Below are 16,950 nucleotides of genomic sequence, written 5' to 3' on the forward strand. Positions count from 1 at the left end.
CTCAAGACCTCCCATCGATCAGGGAACCGCTCCAATCGAACCAAGTGATTGGGACAAAGTCCAATCACTTGGAACCAGGTACAGGGTCCGCCCTGAAAGGCGGGAAGCCCTTGGGGACTATAAGAATCAAGCCCAAGTTCAAATCGCCCCTCTGCTTCTTGACCAGGTCACTCAGCAACACGAACCAACCCTTGACAGTGACCGGTGCTGAAATCTAGTAAGTCTTACTTCAACGCTCGCTACGAGATAGGCACTCCTAGCTACCAATCTGTACCAACTTCGAATCCCGCAGGCTCAGAACCCGAACGAAAGGCCATTTGTTTCCCTGACCTGGTGGGCCAGTTCCGAGTTAAGTATTGGCCTGTTAGTCGTAGAAGTAGCTTAGATGTAGAATTTATGCATGAGTAGTGATTACTGTGTATAATAAATGTGCTTTGATTTAAATCTTACTAAGCGGTGTATCGGATTATTGATCATTACTCGGACTTGAACCACGTGGCAGTATCAGAAAGATACCTGGCGACTCAAGAGCAAAGGTGATAAAACAGAGCAATTAAACTAAGGCAAAAGTTAGCAACATTATTTGGCGACTCCGCCGGGACCCGATCTAGAAGTGGAAAACCACTCCGGGAGAACCCAAGAATTTGAATTAGAGATCCAATTGGAAACAGAAAACCACAAGTGTTCAAGCAGTTTTGATCAATAGTCATAATTCGGAAGTGTGTGTATGCATGCGTAACTAACAGGGCTATTAGGTAAAATTGATAGATTTTTGTTGCATCAAAACTTTCGGAAGTTTGTATATCGGAAAGTAGCGAAAGCCGTACCCGTATTTACAGCACCGCCTTAGCTCCCCTGTTCCAAATTTAAAAGAAGCATTCGGATAGGAAAGATGGCAATGCAGCGCCTAATGAATCCTGAGGAATTTGCGGTCGCAGCGACCAGCAGCAGTAGAGTGGGACAATGTCCCATTTGGGAGGAAGAGATCAGGAACTATCTCAAAGGGAAAGGATGGCCCCTTTGGAATGATTTCTGTGATAACGAGGAATCAGGTCCCGGGAGTATAGGATATACTTGGTGGGAGAACCTGAGCGAGATCCACAAAAAGAGCTTCGGGAAAGCTCGCAAGCCGATGGCAATCGTGTCCTGCTTGGCACAATTGCAAGGCACAGAGGAGGTCGTTAGGACGCTCCGGAAAGAAGTTGAAGGCATACATTGGCCGAGTAAGGTCGATGTAAGCGAGGTAGAAAAGGAGAATTTAGACTTGAGAAGGAAATTGGCAGCAAAAGATGTAGAGGTGGATGATGCCAAGTGGGCACACCAGTCTTGTCTGGCGCACTTAAGCAGCTTCCAGTCTCAATACGAAAAGGCCTATCAGGACAGGCAACGTGCAGTACTGGTACGAGAAGAAATGGAAAAACAGGTAGAGGCATTGCAAAAACAGTGTGGTGACCTCAAGGCAGCATTAAGAGCACTCCATGCTGCCACCACAGAACAAAGACAACGCACATTAGACCACGCTAAGTGCGGGAAGCAGATTGCACAGCTGCAATCACTGCTTTCTGTTCAAAAAGGTTTTCAGGAAACCTTTGGAGAAAGATTAGATCAGGAAGACTGCCCTGATTGGGAAGAGTTGAATGAAACAGCACAGAGATATGTTCAGGGAACATGTGTGCAGGGAAAGCCACAAAAGAGAAAAGCGCCCCAACCCCCCACACAGCAGATAGTTCACGCTCCAATGAACCCACTAACCACCCACCGCACAGCCACATCGAACGATGCGGAATTTCTATATTCCACCCCCTTAACAGTGACCCAATTACGGGACGCGTGCGATAAGATCACACCGTTCCTCCCCACCTCAGACCCCCACCATTTCTTTGCCACAGTTAAACATCAGGCGACCATGTACGGCCTGGATGAGAGAGAGCAGGCAAAGCTCACAGTTTTAAGTTTAGATCCGTCAGTAGCAGCAGCCCTTCCCGACCCACAGAATGTAGGAGGAGGCACCCTTGCCGAAATGCATACCGCGATCCTGGATGCGATCGGGTATAACCGGGGTGACCCCGTAGATGGCCTCAACAAATGTAGGCAAAAGAAATCCGAGCACCCCACAGCGTTTGCTGGACGCCTGTGGATTCACTTTGGAGACTTAGACCGCGCCCATTTGTCCCCAGACAACATGGCCAAATGGACCCGCACCCTTATCTCCCATGCCACAGAAACAGGACAGAAAGCCTGCGCGAGTTATGATCCCTCAGAGGAGGCCCATAACGAGAAGTGGGTAGTGAAAAGATTGTCCCGCGCTTGGGAGCAATCTGTTCAAAGTAAACCCACTGTTAAGAATACCGAGGAAAAGCAGGCTGGCGCAAAAATGCAGGCAGTAAAGACAACACACCACGACCCCGCATGGATGAATGAGGGAAAGAACAGGCCCCCACCCAAGTCACAGGAGTGTTACAACTGCAGACAGTTGGGACACTTCGCAAGAGAGTGCAATGCCCCTAAAAAGCCACAGAGAGCCCAGCAGACAGGCACTCTGAGTAAGAAAAAGACAGAGCCCATTCATAGCGTTAGCGCCCGTTCGGATCAGACTGACTTGACCGGAACGGACTGACGGTGTACAGGCTCCCCCAGTTAGGTCTGCAACAACCTTTGGGATAGGTCCGGACGACCGGTAGTTGCAGCAAAAATTCGGGGACAAACCATCGAATTTCTATGGAACACAGGAGGGTCCCGCACCACAATAAATTCCTCCACCCTGTTTCAAAAAGACACGTGGCCCACTACAGCCACTATCACCCTCAGCGGCTTTACAGGCCACTCACAGCAGGGACACATCACAGCCCCTGTACCCATTAAAATCGGAACCATCACCACCAAGCACCCCGTAGTTTTAGTTGACCTGCCCCACACAGCAGAACACATTCTTGGAATCGATTTCATGAATTCCCACCACTTTTCATTCGATCCAGTCAACCAGTGTGTCTGGAAAATGGCAAAATCCGCAAGAGCCCCCGCAACGCTCAACATAGGAGAGTACATGAACAAAATTAACGCCGTAGTCTCCCCTGCTAATGGAAACAACTTCCCTACATCCACCCTATCTAAGCCATTCATTATCTTGTAAGTTTCTATTAGATCTCCCCTCAACCTCCTAAACTCCAATGAATATAATCCCAGGATCCTCAGACGTTCATCGTATGTTAGGCCTACCATTCCTGGGATCATCCGTGTGAATCTCCGCTGGACCCGCTCCAGTGCCAGTATGTCCTTCCTGAGGTGTGGGGCCCAAAATTGCTCACAGTATTCTAAATGGGGCTTAACTAATGCTTTATAAAGCTTCAGAAGTACATCCCTGCTTTTATATTCCAAGCCTCTTGAGATGAATGACAACATTGCATTTGCTTTCTTAATTACGGACTCAACCTGCAAGTTTACCTTTAGAGAATCCTGGACTAGGACTCCCAAGTCCCTTTGCACTTCAGCATTATGAATTTTGTCACCGTTTAGAAAATAGTCCATGCCTCTATTCTTTTTTCCAAAGTGCAAGACCTCGCACTTGCCCACGTTGAATTTCATCAGCCATTTCTTGGACCACTCTCCTAAACTGTCTAAATCTTTCTGCAGCCTCCCCACCTCCTCCATACTACCTGCCCCTCCACCTATCTTTGTATCATCGGCAAACTTAGCCAGAATGCCCCCAGTCCCGTCATCTAGATCGTTAATATATAAAGAGAACAGCTGTGGCCCCAACACTGAACCCTGCGGGACACCACTCGTCACCGGTTGCCATTCCAAAAAAGAACCTTTTATCCCAACTCTCTGCCTTCTGCCTGACAGCCAATCGTCAATCCATGTTAGTACCTTGCCTCGAATACCATGGGCCCTTATTTTACTCAGCAGTCTCCCGTGAGGCACCTTATCAAAGGCCTTTTGGAAGTCAAGATAGATAACATCCATTGGCTCTCCTTGGTCTAACCTATTTGTTATCTCTTCAAAGAACTCGAACAGGTTTGTCAGGCACGACCTCCCCTTACTAAATCCATGCTGACTTGTCCTAATCTGACCCTGCACTTCCAAGAATTTAGAAATCTCATCCTTAACAATGGATTCTAGAATCTTGCCAACAACCGAGGTTAGGCTAATTGGCCTATAATTTTCCATCTTTTTCCTTGTTCCCTTCTTGAACAGGGGGGTTACAACAGCGATTTTCCAATCCTCTGGGACTTTCCCTGACTCCAGTGACTTTTGAAAGATCATAACTAACGCCTCCACTATTTCTCTAGCTATCTCCTTTGTCTATCAGCTTCTGTCTGAACTCCTGGAACTATTACACTCAATCGGTTGTAAAGTCAACCCCAAAAAGGCCCAGATTTTGGAAGATAAAGTGATATATTTGGGAACAATTGTCACACATGGTGAACGCGAGATCGAGCATAAAAGGATTGACTCGATTGCTAAATTGCCCCTTCCCCAGATCGTTTCAGCCCTCCGGTCGTTTTTAGGACTGGTTGGCTACTGCCGAAATGACATTGACGGTTTCGCCAGCAAGGCAGCACCGAGGAAGGGGGTGAAGTTTGGCATGTTGCAGCCGGCGCGACTGTGGGTCACCTACAAGGACCGGCACCATTATTTTGAGTCTCCGGAGGAGGCGTGGGCCTTTGTTCAGGCCGAGAAGCTGGAAACAGACTGAGGGTCGGGATGGGCGATTGGGGACTGCAGTGGATATGTTATGCCTATTTTTGGTTCCGGAGGGGGGGGGGGGGGGCAGCAGGAGTCAGCTGACTTGCAAAAGTGCAATGGGGGGAGTAAACCAGCCAGGATGGGTCCTAGCCGGGGGGGGGGAGGGGGGAAGAATCGAGTTGCTGCTAAGGTCAAGGAGGAGCTGGAGTGAGAGGGGTGGGTCGAGACGGGGGTATGCCGCTGTGGGGAACGGGCCGGGTGTGGGGTGCGCGCGCGTGGCTGGCCGAGGAGGGGTCATGGCTAGTCGGCGGGTGAGGGGGCGGGTAGCCCCCTGATCTGGCTGATAACCTGGAATGTAAGGGAACTGAATGGGCCGGTTAAGCGGGCCCGCGTGTTCGCGCACCTGAAGGGGCTCAAGGCGGATGTGGTTATGCTCCAGGAGACACACCTGAAGGTGGCAGACCAGGTAAGACTGAGGAAAGTGTAGTTAGGTCAGGTGCTTCACTCGGGGCTAATGCCAAAAATCGAGGGGTGGCGATCTTGGTGGGAAAGAAGGTGTTATTCGAGGCGTCGAGCATTGTGGCAGATAATGGCGGTAGGTACATAATGGTAAGTGGCAAGTTGCAGAGAGAGAGAGGGTGGTACTGGTCAATGTGTATGCTCCGAACTGGGACGATGCGGGTTTTATGCGGCGTATGTTGGGTCGGATCCCAGACTTGGAAGTGGGAGGCCTGATAATGGGGGGAGACTTTAAACCGTGTTGGATCCTGCACTGGATCGCTCCAGGTCTAGGACGGGTAGGAAGCCGGCGGCGGCTAGAGTGTTGAGGGGATTTATGGACCAAATGGGAAGGGTGGACCCTTGGAGATTTGCAAGGCCTCGGGCTAGGGAATTTTCATTCTTCTCACATGTCCATAAGGCTTATTCTCGAATCGACTTTTCATTTTGAGTAGGGCGTTGATCGCGAGAGTAGGGGATACCGAGTATTCAGCAATAGCCATTTCGGACCACACCCCGCATTGGGTGGACTTGGAGATGGGGGAGGAGAGGGACCAGCGCCCACTGTGGCGCTTGGAGGTGGGGCTGTTGGCGGACGAGGAGGTGAGCGAGCAGGTCCGAGGAAGAATAGAGAGGTACTTGGAGACCAACGACAATGGGGAGGTCCGAGTGGGGATGGTATGGGAGGCACTGAAGGCGGTGGTGAGGGGAGAGCTGATCTCCATCATCAGGGCCCACAAGGAGCGGAAGGAGCGGGGGGAAGAGGGAGAGGCCGGTGGGGGAGATGGTGAGGGTGGACAGGAGGTATGCGGAAGAACCCGAGGAAGGATTGTTGAGGAAGAGGCGCAGCCTCCAGGCCGAATTCGACCTGGTGACCACCAGGAAGGCGGAGGTGCAGTGGAGGAAGGCCCAGGGGGGCGGTCTACGAGTATGGGGAAAAGGCAAGCCGGGTGCTGGCGCATCAGCTTCGGAAGCGGGACGCAGCGAGGGAGAACGGGGGAGTTAAGGACAGGGGAGGGAGCGTGGTGCGGAGTGGGGTTGGCATCAATGGGGTCTTCAGGGACTTCTACGAGGAACTGTACCGATCCGAGCCACCACGGGAGGAGGGAGGGATGGGTCGTTTCCTGGACCAATTGAGGTTTCCAAAGGTGGAAGAGGGACTGGTCGCGGGACTGGGGGCCCCGATTGGGCTGGAGGAGCTGATCAAAGGGATAGGAAGCATGCAGGTGGGGAAGGCACCGGGGCCGGACGGTTTCCCGGTCGAGTTCTATAAAAAATATATGGACCTGTTGGGCCTGCTGTTAGTTAGGACCTTCAATGAGGCAAGGGAGGGGGGAGGCTTTACCCCCGACGATGTCCCGGGCACTGATCTCCTTGATCCTGAAGCGGGACAAGGATCCCCTGCAATGTGGGTCTTACAGTCCGATTTCCTTGCTAAATGTAGATGCCAAGGTGCTGGCGAAGGTCTTAGCCACGAGGATTGAGGATTGTGTGCCGGAGATCATCCATGAAGACCAGACGGGGTTTGTGAAGGGGAGACAGTTGAACGCGAATGTGCGGAGGCTTTTGAACGTTATCATGATGCCGGCGAGGGAGGGGGAGGCAGAGATAGTGGTGGCGATGGACGCTGAGAAAGCCTTCGATAGGGTAGAGTGGGGGTACCTGTGGGAGGTGCTGAAGAGGTTTGGGTTTGGGGAGGGGTTTGTCAGGTGGGTTAGGCTGTTGTATGAGGTCCCGATGGCGAGTGCGGCCACAAATGGGAGGAGGTCCGAGTACTTTCGGTTGCACCGAGGGACGAGACAGGGGTGTCCCCTGTCGCCCCTGCTCTTCGCACTGGCGATTGAACCCCTGGCTATGGCACTGAGAGAGTCGAAGAACTGGAGGGGGTTGGTGCGGGGTGGGGAGGAACATAGGGTGTCGCTTTATGCGGACGACCTGCTGCTGTATGTGGCGGACCCGGTGGGAGGAATGCCAGAGGTAATGAGGATCCTTAGGGAATTCGGGGACTTTTCGGGGTACAAGCTCAATATGGGGAAGAGCGAGCTGTTCAGCTAGGGGACCAGGAGAGGGGGATTGGCGAGCTCCCACTAAAAAGGGCGGAGAGGAGCTTCAGATATTTGGGGGTCCAGGTGGCCAGGAGCTGGGGGGCCCTGTATAGGCTTAACTTTACAAGGCTGGTGGAGCAAATGGAGGAGGAGTTCAAGAGGTGGGAGGTGTTGCCGCTGAACCCTGGCGGGTAGGGTGCAGTCGATCAAAATGACGGTGCTCCCAAGGTTTTTGTTCCTGTTCCAGTGCCTCCCCGTGTTTATCCCGAAGGCTTTTTTCAGGCGGGTTAACAGGAGTATGATGGGGTTTGTGTGGGCGCGAGGGACTCCGAGGGTGAGAAGGGTGTTCCTGGAGCGGAGTAGAGATAGGGGGGGGCTGGCGCTGCCCAACCTCTGTGGGTACTACTGGGCCGCCAATGCGACAATGGTGGGGGAGGGGGCTGCATGGAAGAGGCTGGAGACGGCGTCCTGTGTGGGTACGAGTCTGGGCGCGCTGGCAACCAAGGAGCTATACCACGAGCCCGGTGGTGGTGGCGGCCCTCAACATTTGGGGGCAGTGGAGGCGGCATAGGGGGGAAGTTAGGGCCTCGGCATGGACCCCATTACGGGGGAAGCACCGGTTCGCCCCAGGAAGAACAGGTAGAGGGTTTTCGGGGTGGCACAGGGCAGGGATACGAAGGTTGGGGGACCTGTTTGTGGACGGGAAGTTCGCGAGCTTGGGTGAGCTGGAGGAGAAGTACGGGCTCCCCCCGGGGAACACCTTCAGGTACTTACAGGTAAGGGCGTTTGCCAGACGGCAGGTGGTGGAATTCCCACGGCTACTGCCACACACAGTACAGGACAGGGTGCTCTCGGGGGGGTGGGTGGGAGTGGGGAAGATCTCGGAAACTTACCAGCTGATGCAGGGGGAGGAGGAGGCCTTGGTGGTGGAGTTGAAAGGTAAGTAGGAGGAGGAGTTGGGAGAGGGGATCGAAGAGGGTACGTGGGCAGATGCCCTAGGGAGGGTGAACTCTTCCTCTTCATGCGCGAGGCTCAGCCTCATACAGTTTAAGGTGCTGCACAGGGCACACATGACCGGGACATGGATGAGCAGGTTCTTTGGGGGTGAGGACAGGTGTATTAGGTGCTCAGGGAGCCCAGCAAATCACACCCATATGTTCTGGGCATGCCCAGCGCTGGAGGAATTTTGGAAGGACGTAGCGAGGACGGTGTCGAGGGTGGTAGGATCCAGGGTCAAACCGGGCTGGGGGTTCGCAATATTTGGGGTGGCAGAGGAGCCGGGAGTGCAGGAGGCGGAAGAGGCCGGAATTCTGGCCTTTGCGTCCCTGGTAGCCCGGCGAAGGATTCTCCTTCAGTGGAAAGATACGAGGCCCCCAAGCGTGGAATCCTAGATCAGCGATATGGCAGGGTTCATTAAATTGGAGAGGGTGAAATTCGCCTTGAGAGGGTCGGTACAAGGGTTCTTTAGGCGGTGGCAACCGTTCTTAGACTTTCTGGCAGAACGATAGACATTGGTCAATGGCAGCAGCAGCTCGGGGTGTGTGTGTGGGGGGGGGGGGGGGGGGGGGGGTGGTTTGCTTTATTTTTGTTTATGTTATTTACACTGGAAGGGGTCTGAGGGGGTGTATACACCTGTTGTCTTAAGTCAGGGTGTTAATGTTAATTTATTGTTTAGGTACGGGGGGGGGGGGGAAGGGGTTTGGGGGGTTGCTTTTTTAGATTGTGTTTTGTACTTAACCCTGTTGGGTTCTTTTTTCTTCCTCATTTTGTTATTGATATTTTATGAAAACCTTTAATAAAAATTATCTTTAAAAAAAGGCAGCACCCGTCTCAGACCTCCTAAAGAAAGGAGCCCCCTGGGAATGGCTTCCGCAGCATACGGATGCTGTGGAATCATTAAAACAGGCGCTCATAGCAGCCCCCGCACTGCAAGTTCCAGACCCGCTTTCCCCTTACGCCATAGAGGTAGCGACCACAGACCGCACCCTTTCAGCCGTGCTCCTCCAGGAACAGCACGACCAGTTAAGGCCCGTAGCTTATGCCTCCAGACTTTTAGATTTTTGTTTTCATAGAATTTACAGTGCAGGAGGAGGCCATTCGGCCCATCGAGTCTGCACCGGCTCTTGGAAAGAGCACCCTACCCAAGGTCAACACCTCCACCCTATCCCCATAACCCAGTAACCCCATCCAACACTAAGGGCACTTTTGGACACTAAGGGCAATTTATCATAGCTTTCCACCTAACCTGCACATCTTTGGACTGTGGGAGGAAGCCGGAGCACCCGGAGGAAACCCACGCACACACGGGGAGGATGTGCAGACTCCGCACAGACAGTGACCCAAGCCGGAATCGAACCTGGGACCCTGGAGCTGTGAAGCAATTGTGCTATCCACAATGCTACCGTGCTGCCCTAATCTCCCTGAGATTGCTGTCCTGCTTCTGGGCCTCTACTAGATCCTCGATCTTTGTCTGTGCGGCTTTCGCATTTCCAGCCCCATTGCTCCGTCATATTTTAGAGAGAGCCCAGAATAGGACTTTTGATGCTGTGGAGCAGGGATTTTGAGCCTATGAGAGGCACCTGCTCGCAGTATTCTGGGCAGTCCAGTATTTTTCGTACATTACCGGACTGAACCCCATCACAATTCTCACCGAACACACCCCACCCAACCTTTACTGGACGGAAGACTCAAGGACGGTACCATCAGTCAAATAAGAGCAGCTAGATGGACCCTTCTCTTGCAGGGACGGGACATCACTGTGAAAAGGACAAAGACGCACACCTATTTAGCCGACAACTTACAGTACCCCGGAACCCCCCATGAATGTGAGATTATCTCTCCAAACACAGGCCCCTTTATTGCGAAAACACCCCCAGAAAGATAGATAGTTCAACCCAGAGCCCCCAGCACACAGGCACGTGCGAGCCCATAAAGATCTATGTGGATGGATCTTCCACATCTTGGATGGGAAACGCATAACAGGTTGCGGTATCTATGTCGAGGACGTGCAGGGACGCGCCCTCGAGGAAATATCGTTAAAATTACCCGGACACTTAGGCGCGCAGGCAGCAGAGCTTGCGGCCGTCGCATACATAGTTGAGCACCCAGATTCCTTCCCCAACCCAGCAGACATATACTCGGACAGCCTCTATGTCTGCAACAGCCTTACAGAATTTCTGCCCCTGTGGAAAGCAAGAGGATTTGTTTCCGCAGACGGAAAACCCCTCCCCTCAGCCCCAGTGCTCTGTCATATTTTAGAGAGAGCCCAGAATACAACTTTTGGGATAGTCAAAGTCCGCAGTCACCATCGTTCCTCCCCCCCTGGAAATGTGAAAGCCGACGCACTGGCTAAAGCAGGTTCCAGGCATGGATACCTTTGGGCACCCCCCGAAGGCGCACCAGTGAGTGCCGTTCAGGTCTCACAGACAAAGGTCGAGGATCTAGTAAAGACCCAGAAGCAGGACAGCAATCTCAGGGAGATTGTAAACCTGAAATATCCAGCTCCCTATGAGAGATTCAGAAATGCACTGACCACACATGACGGTGTGGTGTTAAAAGACACCCTTTATGTGGTTCCTGAACAGGGCAGGAATCAACTGATTTGCTTGTTCCATGACGGTCATGGACATCAGGGAATCGATCCCACTACAGCCCATCTCAAGCAGCTTTGTTGGTGGCCGAATTTAAAGGAAGATGTAAACCATTACGTAGAGAATTGTCTTATCTGTGCCCAGAATAACCCGGACAGATATGCCAAAAAGGCTCAACTCAGCCACACCCGCCCCGTTAACGGCCCCTGGACTAACCTCCAGATTGATTTTATAGGACCATTGCCCCCTTGCAGGAATGGCTATAAATATGTACTTGTGGTAAATGACACATTTACGAAATGGGTGGAAGCATTCCCAGCCCGCACAAACGCTGCAAAAACCACAGCCAAGATTTTGACCCACCACATCTTTACAAGATGGGGACTCCCCCGCAGCATTGAATCCGACCAAGGTTCCCATTTTACGGGACGTGTCATGCAGAACGTCCTCACGATATTTGGCATCACCCAAAAATTCCACATAGCATACCACCCACAGTCGAGTGGTATCGTGGAGCGCATGAATCAGACCCTAAAAACCACCCTCAGAAAAATGGTCCAGCAGAACACCACCATTTGGGACTCAGTTCTCCCTTTTGCGCTGATGTTTATACGTAACACAATTTCTACTTCCACAGGTTACACCCCACACACCCTCATGACTGGATGCCCCATGAAAGGCACAGAATATTTGTTAGGTTTGGACTTGACTAGCCCCGAAGTGACGGCCCTCGCACACGAGAAAGCAGTAGCACAATTTGTGGAAAATGTTAAAATGGCTCAGCTAGCAGCCGCAGTAAAATTGGGCACCAGAAAGAAACAGAGCAAGGCTTGTTTCGACAAGACAGTGCATGCGACTGAGTACAGTATCGGACAGCAAGTGATGCTCTCTGTATATAACCCCAGCACATTCCTGTCACCAAAATACTCGGGTCCGTATTCCATTGCGGACAAAGTAAGCCCTTCCGTTTATAAAATAAAGTACCCCAACGGTAAGACTGCGTGGTTTCATATAAACCAGCTGAAGGCATATGGAACACAGACGAACCACGCACACCACGTCATGCTCGACGCAGCACACCACACCCCGCCCACCGCCTACGTAACCCTACCATCCCCCAACACGTCCAGCCCAGCCACGGACTTGACCTCGACTCCACCCCCGAAATATACACTCCACCCCGGAACGCCCACAGACTCCAGCAGCAGAGACAGCGACTGTGACTCGGACGATAGCCGCAGCACACCTCCCTACTATCCCCATGCAACAGGACCCACACCCAGCGACTCCAACTACGATCCAAATGATCCCTTCATGATCACTTTCCTGAACAAACCCCACCACCGACCACCGAACCACACTGACAACCCCGATTTTGTCCCCACACAACGAGACACCAATTACTGGCACCGAGATAACTCGTTCAGACTCGTCCGCAACAACTAGAGCGACCCCACCTCACACCACGCAGCCCTTTCAGCCCTCATACACTCAAGAGTTTGGCACCCGGGAGAAGAGGACAACCTTGGGTCTGACTCCCAAACCGAGAACCCCTTTGCAACCCTGTTCGCAACCGAGAACTGAGGTGTCCAGATGATGTTTTAAAAGGAACCGCTTGGGAGAACTGTTGTCCTTTCTGATGGAACCTGCAGAATGTTTTATGTTGTTTGTAAGTTTGTTAAATGTTGCATGTCCGACAGGAGAATAGTTCTCACTGCCCCACGCCTATTTGGCCGAAACCTCTGAGGACTTGCCTACAGAGACTCACCATTGCCAGACACCAGTTCGGCTGAAACCTCTGAGAGCTTGTCTGCAGAGACTGGTTACGGAACCAGATGCCCGTTCGTAACTGCCCTTCTGGTTCGAAGGATAGAACCACTACAGCAGCCCCACCACGATGACTACATTTTCTGCCCGTTCTTGTCGGTTGCTCAGGCAGTGGAGAAACGGCTTGGGGACCCCCCCGGCCTGGGGACCCCCCCGGCCTGGGGACCCCCCCGGCCTGGGGAACCCCTCCCCCTCCCCCCCTCCCCCCCCTCCCCCCCCTCCCCCTCCCCCCCTCCCCCCCTCCCCCCCTCCCCCCCTCCCCCCCTCCCCCCCTCCCCTCCCCCCCCCCTCCCCCCCCCTCTGGTCAACTACGCTCGGGTAGGAGAGGCACGGCATTGGTAGCCGTCCTACCCGGGGACTCCATCCAACTCTTACCCGTCACGGCCCATACGCACCTCATTTTGGCACTTTCAGTTCAAAAAGTTTTGTTTGGTTTAGGTAACCTTTAGGTTGCCACCCACATGCTATTTAAATCCCGAAACATTTGGATGGTAAATCAGCACTGGTTCATTATTGGGAAGTGTGCAGTGTCCTAAAATTTGTTTTTTGTAAAAAAAATGAGGAAGTCACACATAGTGACCAATTATAAAGGGAGTAATTGGCACTACAGGACAGACACACCAGTGTACAAGATGTTAAACAAAGATAGTGACAGACACTATGCTTGTTTCCACAGAACTCCAGAAGCTCCAGGACCGGAGAAGAGAAGAAAGAAAAGGAAAGAGAAGAGCCATGAGGACTTCCTTCACGTGGATCACCCCCATGATTTTGGACATTTTGTTGCGCGTGAACGCGAACCCCATGACTTCAAGCCCCCCCAGCCGTTAATGTTTAACTTCCCCGCAGTACCCAGAGCCCAGTCACCAGCGACACTACAGCATCTTGGTGTGCCAGGTTTATAACCTGGTACGCCCTGTCCTATGTAATCGAAACATTACTAGCATTAGTGATACTCTGCTGCATTGTGCAGACTATACGTCTATGGAAATGGAGAAGGAGAGCCTACCGCGTTCGAACCCTGGTATATAGGATCAGATCCCCTATGTTCGGATATGACCAGACCCCCGCGATCTATAATAAAGTGCATTCACTTGCATTTATTGTAAATAAAGAAATGTAAAGAACTGTTCATGAGCAGATTGTATGATCCTGAGCTTGACTGCCAAGCCAGGAAAGACTGTGTATGAAATGCGATGATTTTGTGGTATGATTGAGGAAGGTAGGATAATGAAATGTTTAAGTGAGTGTAGTGTATTAAGAATAGTTAGAGGTTCCCAGTTTATTGTTTTGTAATGCATGTCCCTGTTTGACACAGCGCCCTTAGAATTGTTAGTTAAACATTTTTTTCCATAGCTATGGTCGTGGAAAGGCCATGAAGGGAGTGTCCCCCCCAGGTCAGGGAATGGAAAGCAAAATAGTTATGTGATCCTTCACGCTTCGCGTTAGGATCACAAGGAGGGAATGTAGCCAGTTAAAATGGCGAACTCCCGATTTAGAATGGCTAACTCCCGATTTAAAATGGCGAACGGCAAAGGCTGATGGGAAAGTCAGCCAACAGGACACAAACAAGCAGCTGCGGGTCGAGTGTGTATTTACCTCTGGAAAGGCCAGACAAGATCGATACCGGCAACCATCAGCATAACAAAACACCAGCCATCTGCATATTAATGAGCAATCCCCGGGAACAATGGGCAACATTTAGACACATAAAGCCAAACCAGACTCCGTGGACCCAGCAGAAGCCTACACAATGGGAGGTGAACGACCACCTCAAGACCTCCCATCGATCAGGGAACCGCTCCAATCGAACCAAGTGATTGGGACAAAGTCCAATCACTTGGAACCAGGTACAGGGTCCGCCCCGAAAGGTGGGAAGCCCCTGGGGACTATAAGAATCAAGCCCAAGTTCAAATCGCCCCTCTGCTTCTTGACCGGGTCACTCAGCAAAGCGAACCAACCCTTGACAGTGACCGGTCCAGCCATCGCTGAAATCTAGTAAGTCTTACTTCAACACACGCTATGAGATAGGCGCTCCTAGCTACCAATTTGTACCAACTTCGAATCCCACAGGCTCAGAACCCGAACGAAAGGCCATTCGTTTCCCTGACCTGTTGGGCCAGTTCCAAGTTAAGTATTGGCCTGTTAGCTGTAGAAGTAGCTTAGACATAGAATTTATGCATGAGTAGTGATTACTGTGTATAATAAATGTGCTTTGATTTAAATCTTACTAAGCGGTGTATTGGATTATTGATCATTACTCGGACTTGAACCACGTGGCGGTATCAGAAAGATACCTGCCGACTCAAGAGCAAAGGTGATAAAACAAAGCAATTAAACTAAGGCAAAAGTTAGCAACAGGTTCAATTCCCGGACCAGTCACCCCGACAGGCGCCGGAATGAGGCGACTAGGGGCTTTTCACAGTAACTTCATTTGAAGCCTACTTGTGACAATAAGCGATTTAAATTTTCATTTCATTAATTGGAATCCTAACACAACAGACACAGTATCATGGAAACCTGGATACAAGTTATTCAACACCAATCAGGATTGGGGTTGAACTTGTTGCCTTTTTGACGACTTGATAAATTGCGCTTTACAGATTTATCATTAAAAAGTCTGGGCTACTGGCAACTTTAGTCCCTGCTTTTGAAAAATATGTCTCACATTAGGTTCTGTTTGTTCCTGTTCTCCTCCATCAACCAATTGAAACACATTCACACTATCACTTTAAGGTGACCTTGTAAATTAAATGCAGTGCTGCAGTTCTTTGCGAGATAAAAAGCAGAATTGCAAAAACTTGCAGTCAAGTACAATCTCTTGGTAAGTAAATCTAGTCAAATTCTAATCTCTCCCAATTTTCTCAAGAGAAGCAGGTCTTCACTTACCTGTAAGATAGTCAGCACCAGCCCACTGAATGACCCTTAAAGAAAAGAACATCCAAAAGTTAGAAACTCAAAATAGTACAAGCAAAACAGCTGGTGGGGCAAGTTATTGGTAAAACCAAACCATTGAAGAAATACAACCTATATCTGATCATTTGAAGTAATTCCTACACACTGAAAATGTGCATTATTCAGTCACATGAAATAAGCAAAATAAATAACTGAACAATATGGGAATTTAGTCTTAAAAATAATTAAATACCTTGAATTAAGCAAATCTAAATTAATTGTACATGAGAGCATCATTATCATAGAAATGCTGATTGTTCTTGCAGGTTATTATCATTGCAATTTACTCTAGTAATCCAATTGCCTGAAACCATCCAATCCTATACAAATAGACTAGATTTTGGTACTGGTTACCAAAACATTGACATCCGTATTTTAAAAATGTCTTTGGGTATCATCCCAATGATTGGGGGGTGAAACCCACGCAGACACAGGGAGAATGTGCAAACTCCACATGGACAGTGACCCAGGGCCGGGATTCGAACCCGGGTCCTCAGCGCCATAGTCCCAGTGCTAACCACTGTGCCATGTGCTACCTCCCACAACCCAAAGATGTGCAGGTTAGGTGGATTGGCCACACTAAATTGCCTCTTAATTGGAATTTTTTTTCTCAAAAATCACAATACAACCTACCCTCGTAAAATGGCATTATTCCAATTAATTTATGCGGAAGTGTGCACTTCCAAACTTTAAATATTAATTTAACCTTTTAGAATCAAAGCTAGATTTTACTGAGTGTATTCATCGTGCATCTGTTTCCACAGGTTTAAAAGCATCAAATACTGCTCTTTGAGACTAGAGCAGCTAAAAATTAATTTCTGTGGAGGATTTCAATGCACACTCCTGCACTTAACTTTTAAGGACGAAATGTCTTTAAACAATAAAAGTGTTTATTAAAAGCTTTATTTACAACATGGTAATCGAAATGTCAAGACAGACTGGCAGCTAATTTGCCTCCCATGGACATGTGTTTCACAATGATAATAATCTTTATTGTCACAAGTAGGCTTACATTAACACTGCAATGAAGTTACTGTGAAAAGCCCCAAGTCGCCACATTCTGGTATATGGAGGGAGAATTCAGAATGTCCAAATTACCTAACAGCACATCTTTCGCGACTTGTGGGAAGAAACCAGAGCACCCGGAGGAAACCCATGCAGACACATGGAGAACGTGCAGACTCGGCACAGACAGTGGCCCGAGCCAGGAATCGAACCTGACCCTGGCGCTGTGAAACAACAGTGCTAACAGAACTGGGCTATGAGTCGCAGAATACAAACTGTAAAAGCTCCAAAAGATCATCAGGCAACAAAATTCCAAGCAGAAATGAAAACAGAAAATGCCGGAAATA

The 16,950-nt window shown here is 50.3% G+C and overlaps 1 protein-coding gene across 2 annotated transcripts in view; it reads right to left on the reverse strand.

Moving 5' to 3' along the window:
• LOC140403708 (uncharacterized) overlaps positions 1-16,950 on the reverse strand; it is a 364,979-nt gene that overhangs the window by 228,808 nt on the left and 119,221 nt on the right. For both annotated transcript variants that reach the window (XM_072491906.1, XM_072491971.1), the window contains exon 11: positions 15,533-15,567. In XM_072491906.1, the coding sequence (XP_072348007.1) occupies positions 15,533-15,567 (35 nt within the window). The remainder of the gene's footprint in view (positions 1-15,532; positions 15,568-16,950) is intronic.

The sequence above is a fragment of the Scyliorhinus torazame genome, chromosome 1 (genome assembly GCF_047496885.1).
Source record: "Scyliorhinus torazame isolate Kashiwa2021f chromosome 1, sScyTor2.1, whole genome shotgun sequence".
Classification (NCBI taxonomy): Eukaryota; Metazoa; Chordata; class Chondrichthyes; order Carcharhiniformes; family Scyliorhinidae; genus Scyliorhinus; species Scyliorhinus torazame.